This window comes from Tachysurus vachellii, chromosome 12 (assembly GCF_030014155.1).
Source record: "Tachysurus vachellii isolate PV-2020 chromosome 12, HZAU_Pvac_v1, whole genome shotgun sequence".
Lineage (NCBI taxonomy): Eukaryota > Metazoa > Chordata > Actinopteri > Siluriformes > Bagridae > Tachysurus > Tachysurus vachellii.
In genome coordinates this window covers 10,131,150-10,141,149 of record NC_083471.1, presented here as the reverse complement: position 1 = coordinate 10,141,149, position 10,000 = coordinate 10,131,150, and the positions used below count along the sequence as shown (strand labels likewise).

Genomic DNA, 10,000 nt, shown 5'->3' with positions numbered 1-10,000 from the left:
TGTGTGTGAGAGACAGCGTGTGTGTGTGAGACAGCGTGTGTGTGTGAGACAGCGTGTGTGTGTGTGTGTGTCTGTGTGTGAGACAGCGTGTGTGTGTGTGTGTGACAGTGTGCGTGTGTGTGTGTGTGGGTGAGACAGTGTGTGTGTGTGTGTGTGTGTGTGAGAGTGTGTGTGTGTGTGAGACAGTGTGTGTGTGTGAGACAGTGTGTGTGTGTGAGACAGTGTGTGTGAGACAGTGTGTTTGTGTGTGTGTGTGTGTGTGTGTAGAATCAGTAATAAAGAGGAAGACATTACCAGACCCAGACCAGGGTAAAGTGGGGATTCCTGCAGTCTGAGCTACAATAGAAGAAGCCACTTTATCTCCCAGAGCCCACATGGCTTTACTGGACGGCCCTGGGAGGACACACACACACACACACACAGACACACACACAGACACACACACAGACACAGACACTCGATTTAAAATGAACAAACTTTTAAAAAAAACATAGTAAAATTAATGAGGAGAACATTATCACCTTTTTAAACAGTTGAAACTTTTTTAATCGTTCAAATGATCAAAGCAATTAAATGTAAAAAAGAAGAAATAAAACCAAAGATACAAGATGCAAGATTATTAAAATACAAGTTTGATGCCTGGGCTGTTAAAATAAAAACAAAGAACACAGCTACAAAGTAAAGAGGCTTTTATTTCCACATTTGTACCTAAAAATGAAATCCCTGCTTTATGGAGCAGCTCCGGCAGCTTGGGGTTTTCTGAAGCGTGACCCCAACCAGCCCACACAGCCTAAAGACGGGAAAGCAGCAATAATAAGAGAAGATAAGAGACATTTATTCGTCCCACAATGGGGAAATTTCTCTGTTACAGCAGCAAAAATATATTATAAAAAGAATAAAGACATAATATAATATACAGTATATACAAAAACAAAATGTATAAAAAGAGTTGTGGTTACACTGAAGACATATTGCACATGTTTAAAATAGTTTGTTATTGTTTATTATTGCAGTAAAACAGTAATAACAGTGTGTATTATGGTGACTGGTTCACTGGGAGCAGCTTTGATTGTACAGTCTTATAGCATCAGGGAGAAAAGACGTCTGTTTCGCTCCATCAGGGGGTTTTTACACCTGGTCACTTCATGTGTTTTCTGTGATCCGATAGCTATCCGATGGTAAAAAGACCAGGTGTAAATGCCCTCCGAAACGGTTTCGAGACAGATATAAATCCGATCACTCAAACCCCTTCAGGAGGTGGTCTGGGACGCATTTCAGATGAAACTGGACAGGTGTAAATGCATGTGTTTGCCACATTCAAGCCACATGCGTCAGCGCTATACTCCTCCCAAACGGAAGTACGTCACTCGCAGGTGACTCGCGAGTCGTGCATCGTACCAGAAACAAATATGTTTTCGAACCAGTTCTGGCTCCGATCTTTCACCCAGGTGTCTCGTTTGGTCTTAAAATGCACTGCTGCCGCCAGCGAAAATGCAGTAAACAGTAAATGCTGTTTTTTGTAGCAACCGCATACACCAAAGTGTGTTCCATTTCAGTTACCCCAGAAATGAGGTAAAATATATTTGCATTTTGTGCGGGAGTAGAAAGATCAGATTGATATCCGATTCGCCAAGACGCATTTATGTGGCCTAATGTAAATGGAACAGTTTTAACAAATCAGATAGCTGTCGGATCAGAGAAAACACATGAAGTGTCCAGGTGTAAAAAGGCTCTCAGACACCTCAGGTCTGTCACTGAGGGAGCTGCTCAGGGATGAAACCGTTTCATACAGGGGGTGAGAGTCGTTCTGCCGCAATGATGATAGTTTTGCTACCGTCCTCCTTTCTCCCACCTCCTGTACAGTGTCCAGAGGAATCCCCAGGACTAAGCTGGCCTTCCTGATCAGCTTGTCCAGTCTCAATGATCATCTTACCACCATTATCATAAACATCATTGTCATAAAAAATAAAAATAAAAAATACCAACATTATGTTAAATGCAAATAAACTCAACATTATGCTAATCATGACAAATAGCTACATATCCTACCCATCGTCTTCAATAACGTCAAAATCCATTCATTATTAACATCACAGCTGATTATCACAAAACTCTCCTCTTCTCTGAAGCCTGAATTTCAATTCTTATCAATAAAAGGTTTTTGAAGCTTAAGTGTCTGTATTTTTGTTACCTGCACTGGAATTCTCTTTGCGATGTCCACGATCATCTCCACATTAGCGTAGTTGTTGTTGTTCGTCCCACCAGGAACAGGCACGTAATGATCTGCCATTTTAATGTACTCTAATAAACATGAACAAAACTAAATAAATAAAATGAGCATCATAAATGATAGACAGAGTTTAGAAACAACAGATTGTCCTGGACGGAGTCTGACCTGCGTTAGCTTTCAGATCCTCAGGTGTGACCATCACTACGAAGCGGATGGTTCTTTCATTGCGGAACATTTCGTAGGACCAGCGGCGGATCGAGCGCATGCACTTCACTGCTGCAATGCCGTTATTGGCGATCAGAACCTGAACACACACGAACACAAAACATTACCACATAACAGGAAACTCGTCAGGACGGCTGCAGGTAAAGATGTAGAACATTTCCATCTGATATAGTGATGAAATTATACAGTGAAATTATACATTTTAATTATAATAAATATTTGCTCTAGACAAAATCTCTCTCAGATATCTAATATCAGATCTGTAGAAAACACCATACAAGTACACACACACACACACACACACACCTTTTCTATTGTGCGGGTTCCTCCGAATCGCTTGACGAACTCGGCCGGAGAGGCCACAGTGAAATCTCGAGGTACGTCCATCCTTCTCTGCTCTCGACCTTTCTTCATCAGGTTAAGACCAGACATGCTCGGCCTGCAACAAACACACACACAGGTAATAAACTTCACTGCAGGATATAGTGGTGAAACGTGTGTGTGTGTGTGTCAGTGGTATATGAGTTTCTCCTGCACTGCTGCTGGTAAGCCCCATTACATTAAACCCTGTTCTGATAACAAGATAAGTTCTGATAATAACCCTGTTCTATCCATCAGACCGTCTATCTATACACATCTTTCCTGATACTCACTCATCCATGTGTTCATTTATCCTGTGAATGGATGATAAACTTACTCTTACTTCATTTTCCATCTTTCCATCAGAAACTTATTATCGAAACAAATCGAAACTTATTAAACCTACAGTTGATTAACACATGTACTGTACACACACCAACACAGACACATTCAATCTACCAGAACCTCTTACACAGCGGTTACTTACACACACACACATCTGTACGTATCGCGTAAACTGTCCACCACACCAGTCTATCACACACACACACTCACACACACCTGTATGTACTGCGTAAACTGTCCACCACACCAGTCTAACACACACACACACAAACAAATGTAAGTTGTTCTTAGTGTTGTACTCTCTCTCCCTCAAACTAAAAGTCACATGACTTTCAGCAGCCAATTACAGATGAGTATCTAATCAAGGGGGTTTAAGCCTGTCTCAGAATCTGGACTTTATAACTCATGGTCTTTACTGTGTTAAAGCTGTAAACTGCAAACATCTTTATAATTACTCACACAAAGAAAACAAAGCAGCAGATTATCACCACCACTAGCACTGAAACTCTGCATCACAGATAAAGATGCTTTATCAGATTATGAAGAACATTTATATTATAAATACAGCAGTGTAAATCAAACTGTAGAGATACAGCAGTACTGTGTGTGTGTGTGTGTGTGTTTGCGCAAGTCTTCTCAAAAGTGTCTACTGTCAAAACCAGCTTGGAGAAAAAACACGCAGACACACGCAGACACCCACAAGACACACGCAGACACCCACAAGACACACGCAGACACACGCAGCTGACATACAGTCTCTTGCACGAGTGTGTTTCTTGTTTGCTCGTCTAGTACAAACCTGTCTGCTGCCTCGGTTATCAAACAAAAGAGGGGAGAAACACAATCTCTCTCTCTTTTCCAAGTGCATATTTTCCTTCATTTCCTTTCTGCTTCGTCTCTCTGTTCGCTCCATTTTCCCTCTTTCTCTCTCCTCCTGATTCTTCCTGTCTTTTTTCTTTTTCACCCCTTTCCTTCTCTCTTGCCGTATTCCTTTCACTTTCTCTCCCTCTCCCTCTGGCAGAAAAAGTCTGCTGAATATTGTTGTTATGGTTACTGACGTGTGTGAACCTGCTCAATGCAGAATGGTCAAATTTATGTCAAAGGAAAAAACAAAACAGAGTGTGTGTGTGTGTGTGTGTTGTGTATCTGCTGTTGTATCAAGATGTCTACCGAGTCGCACTAACAGGAGAAATCACTGCACTCGAGCCCACACTGAACAGACCTGCTCGACTCATTCCTCACCTTTTAGCCCATACGGGTTGGTCTCCATGGTGATTTTGATAAAGTTGCATACGGAGTGTTTCCTTTCTTGATCACACGTCCTTTATCAGTCAGCGCTGTGTGTGTGCTTTAGGAACAAATGCTTCAAGCTCTCTGCTCTGTTATTAATAAATCCAGCCAGTGCAGGAGAGCTGATCTGAGTTCAGATTCCCCATGTTAACATTCACCCAGCACACACACACACACACACACACACACAGCTAAATACCTGTCCAGATTCTTTGCACAGTTCAGATAAACTAATAAAACTAGCTTAATGTTTTTCTTCCTTGACTGTGTGCTCACTAAGAGACACATATCAGTCTATAACACTGCATAAGGACCTTAAAACACACACACACACACAGAGTTTCTGAAACACAGTTTTTGCCATGTTTGTCGGTTTGTGTGTGTGTCAATGTCAGAGAGGAGAGCTTCCATTAATAGCACACAGAGACATGTGGCATGCAGCAAGAACACACACACACACACACACACACAGTCATGTAACCATAAGTTTACAGCTGTAATTTATTCCCACTGAGACTCTGGTGTGTTGGACTACGTTCTCTACTGAAACTGAACAAACAGCTCAACAGCTAAAGGCTAAAGGTGTCACGTTTAAACGTCTGCTCACAATATAAACTTTATAGAAAAGGAGAAATAAAATGTCTCAACATGACTTGTGAACAAACTGTCGGTATAGAAACCTATCAGACCGACAGCATTAATATAAACCTGCACTCGTGTCAGAGAGAATTACGCAACACCTTCTGACCAATCAGAGCCCAGAACTAGGTAGAAATGACAGTAGACTTCTTGTGGTCCTTCAAACCACCCCAGTGATGTGCTGGTGCTTTTTTATAAAACCCTCAGGGAAACTCATCATAAACACACTGTACTTCCAGAAGACGTCTTTCGAGCAACACGTTAAATAATATAAAAGGAGATTTTTCTACTGTGTTACATCATGATATTAAATCATTATAAATACATCCATAAGAATAATACAGTGAGAAGTGTTTTCCTGGAAATAAAGTGAGTGAAATGATTAACTTCTGATTCTGTTCCCTACCTCATGCTTGTGGATTGGGTCACGCCCGTGCGAGGGTGTCTCTCCTGTACGGCGGTCTGACGTGCGTCAATCTCTTTTCTGATTTGGGATTTGGCCGAAGCTGAAGCTTCATCGTCGGACGAGTTGTCTTCTGATGCACCCAGAATGAACTTCAGCTTCTCTCGAGCTTCTTCAACAGGCCTAAATCTGGGCCTGAACGTCTCACAGGAAGTGGATGGAGTTTCCATGTGATCTGATTGGCTGGACACTTGGTCAGATGGATTGTGGGTAACAGATGGAGGTTTGTCTTTATTCTCACACAAGGGAGACTGAGACCTGTGATCCATCTGTGCAGATCTGACGAAGCATTAAGCAGCTTTTATATTCCAGAAGGAGAAATAAAATAAAAAAACAAGGCATTAAAGTAAAAACTCTGAGTGTTGAGATGGAGAGAACTTCAGCTTTGTAGTGTTGGAAATATCAGGATCAGGAAGATTCATTAATCATCTCTGTAACCTGGAAGAGTAAATACACACACAGATGTAGGATTATTGCTGAATTCATCTGACACTTTAACATTTGCTGGATGGATTCAACAAAAAGCATTAAACATTATTAATACAAAGAACCTGTGAAGAACTTCTTTTCTCCAAAAGTGGATAAAATGTAAAAGCTTCCAAAATAGTGTAGTGAATAAGTGTAGTTTAGGGCCTATAGGTGTTTGAGAGAGAGAGTGTGTGGTGGGTGTGAATGTGTATGTACAGTATGTGTGTGTGTATGTGTGTGTGTATGTGTGTGTGTGTATGTGTATGTGTGTGTATGTATGTGTATGTATGTGTATATGTGTGTATGTGTGTGTGTGTGTGTGTGTATGTCCCTGTGCCATCTGGGTGAAGGGTCGCTCTGCTATCTTTAGGAAACCCTGAAGTTCACCACCTCACCTCACTGTACACATAAAACTGAACACTGAGTTTATTTTCACACTTATTACAAAACACGGTTTCATGTTATTTTATTTTAGATGCATTAATTTACACCACAGTTCACATTATTTACTATTTAATGTAAAAGCATCAGTAACTCAGTGAATCACCTCAGAGCTGCTGAACACCAGCTAACTCCTTTAGCCTGAATGCTAACAGTGCAACATAAACAGCGCTCAAGCTTAAACTTCATTAAAGTTAACATTCGTATAAAGTCATATTATAATACAACAAAAATAAATAAATAAAGTTAAACCCTGCTGAGTGAGAAACAAGTGCTGGTTATTTAGTCAAATTAAATTACAGTTTATTTTAGCGACTACAAAATCCTAATATGAACATTATATTATTATTATAGCACAGATCAGTAACAAACATTCACCTGCTGCTCTGCGTGAAGAGGAGAAACTCAGTGTTTTACTCCTATAGGAGAGAAAACAGTTTAAACCCCCTGCATCCTGTGAGGAACTACAGCTACATGGCCGCGTCCCAATTCATTTACCGTTACTTCACCGGCCGCGTCCCAATTCACTTACACTTACTTCTCCTTCAGCGTCCCAATTCACTTACCCTTACTTCACCGGCCGCGTCCCAATTCATTTACCTTTACTTTACAGGCGCTTCCAATTCACGTACTTATTCGCAAAACCAGAGGCTGTGTTCTATTCCAGTTAACCTCACTAATAGTTGGCTGTGTTCTATTCCAGTTAACCTCACTAATAGTTGGCTGTGTTCTATTCCAGTTATACTCACTAATAGTTGGCTGTGTTCTATTCCAGTTATCATCACTAAAAGTTGGCTGTGTTCTATTTAAGTATCCTCCTAACAGTGCTCAACAGGGCTGTGTTTTATTTAAAGAACAGGGGCCTGTAAATCAAAAACACCCTCAAACACTCATTCTGTATACATCCATGTCTACAGTACCACCATATAAAACTGTTTACATGCTGGTTCTGCACACTGTTTTTCTATCTTTGCACATGTTGTCCTGTACATTCAGTCAGTTGCAGTTTACACACCACATTTCAATACTCATCAACCTATTACTAATATTACTATTACACAAGTGTATATATGTTTACTAGAACCCTCTTTCTTTAGAATCCTTGTAACAATGTACTGTATAATATACAGTATGTACACTGGGTGGCGCTGTTTTGTGTATTTGTCCTGTAGTGTTTTGTATTGTCTGTTTGTACTGTCTTTTGTCTCACAATGTTTTCACTATGTTGCACACTTTAAGCTGTTAGCTCTGTGTTTTTTATGTAGCACCGAGTTCCTGGAGATACGCTGTCTCATTTCACTGTGTACAGCATCAGTTATATATGGTTGAAATGAAAATAAAATCTTCTTGACCTGACTGTATGTAATTTATTTAACTCAACACCAGCTCCATCACCAAGAAAGCCCAGCAGCGTCTCTACTTCTTATGAAGGCTGAGAAAGGCACATCTCCCTCCCCCCATCCTGACCATGTTCTACAGAAGGACCATTGAGAGTTTCCTGAGCAGGTGCATCACTGTCTGGTTTGGGAACCGCACCATCTTGGATTGTAAGACCCTGCAGCGTATAGTGAGGACAGCTGAAAAGATCATTGGAGTCTCTCTTCCCTCTATCATGGACACTTACACCACACGCGGCATCCGCAAAGCCAACAGCATTGTGGATGAACCCACACACCCCTCAAACACACTCTTCACCCTACTGCCGTCTGGAAAAAGGTACCGAAGCATTCGGGCCCTCACGACCAGACTGTGTAACAGTTTCTTTCCTCAAGCCATCAGACTCCTCAATAACTGAACTGAATTGTACCAAACACAACACACACACACACACACACACACACACACACACACACACACACACACACACACACACACACACACACACACACACACACACTCAGCTTATGGACTGCACAGATCTACACTAAATACACACTCTTCCAATATACATCCATGTACAAAGCACCAACCATATCAAACTGTTTACATGTTGTTATTACACACTTTACATAACTGCTGCTACTATATTAAGTGTTCATTCCAGTATTTCTGCACATGCACTATAGAACATACAGTATGTACACTGGTCGGCGCTGTTGTTGTGTATTGTCTTTTATGTAATGTCTTGTATTTTTTGTTTGCACTGTCTTTTGTCTTGCACTGTTTGCACCAGGTTGCACAGATGCACTTTATGTATCTAGGACTAACTAAAGTCCTTAGCTCTATCTTTGTTTTATGTAGCACCATGGTCCTGGAGAAATGTCTTATTTTACTGTGTACTGCAACAGCTATACTGTATATGGTTGAAATGACAATAAAAGCTTCTTGGCCCTTGACTTGACTTGTGTGTGTGTGTGTGTGTGTGTGTGTGTGTGTGTGTGTGTGTGTGCAGTAACTCAGTGTACTAGCAGAGGGAGCTCTTTATCATCTTAAGTGTATCGAAAGTGTTAGCATTTTCTGGAATTTAAGGGATTTTCCAAGCTGCGCTGACTCACTGGTTTACCAAACGTGTGTGTGTGTGTGTGTGTGTGTGTGTATCAGAAGCGTCGGTTTGAAGCGTTGAAATTCAGCACAATCTCCATGTCCTCCGTTGATTTCATACACTTTCATTTTCAAAGTGTAATATATATTCAATGGTACATTATATGTGTAGTTGTGTAGTTGTGTAATGGTTTAGATGTGTATAGTGGTGTATTACATGTCTGTAGTTGTGTAGTGGAGTGTAATTGTTTAGGAGATGTGTGTTGTGATGTATTGTGTGTGTGTAGGGGTGTATTAGATGTGCGTATTAGCACATTATGTGTGTATAAGTAGATCTCATGACTCACTAACCTGCTCTTGTCATTTCTCCCTGGTTACTGATGATACAGGACATTTTGGTGTCTGACTCTGTGCTGCTATTGGAGGAGAAACGCAGCCATAACAACAGACATGTGACCCACCCTCCACACCAAGCAGGCTTTTACTGTGAGGAGAGTGTTTTCATGGTGTACAGCACACACAAACACACACACACACACACACACACACACACACACACACACACACACACACACACACACACACACTGTTTTTTGGCCTGCACCTCAGATCTTTTCTGATTTACAGTAAATGCTCAGTTATAGTTTTTGTAAATGCTCATGTCCAATAGATAAACACACCAATAAAACACACCATGTGCTAAATAAAGTTGTATTAAAGTTGTGAACTAATCAGATATTTTATAAGGTATATATAATGTAGAAGAAATGAAGATTTTTTCTTAGATCTTTAGACTCTGTTCATTACTGTATGTGATTATTCAGATCCTCACACATCCCTCTATAGTCTGTTACATTAAAACACATTAAAGTGTATTTTAACTCAACACTGTCTGTCTGTCTGTCTGAGATGAATAAATGACTTTCCTTTAGCTCCAGCACATTGTCCTTACATCACCTCACTCATCATACAGTAATCTGTTTATTTCTATCACTGCTCATTGTGTTTAAAATGAAATGTTTAAACATTAACACCTTGTGTTTATTAGCTTTATAACC

The 10,000-nt window shown here is 40.5% G+C and overlaps 1 protein-coding gene across 1 annotated transcript; it reads right to left on the bottom strand.

The window, feature by feature from the left end:
- Nucleotides 1–262: 262 nt before the first annotated feature.
- Nucleotides 263–6,946, bottom strand: LOC132855031 (acetyl-CoA carboxylase-like; the record flags this gene model as incomplete). Its single annotated transcript, XM_060883743.1, has 7 exons — nt 6,840–6,946; nt 5,496–5,990; nt 2,762–2,894; nt 2,396–2,534; nt 2,192–2,301; nt 709–790; nt 263–393 (listed from the first exon to the last, which is right to left on the bottom strand). Coding segments are annotated over exons 2-7 (921 nt in total), but the record flags the coding sequence as incomplete, so codon positions are not given.
- Nucleotides 6,947–10,000: the final 3,054 nt, after the last annotated feature.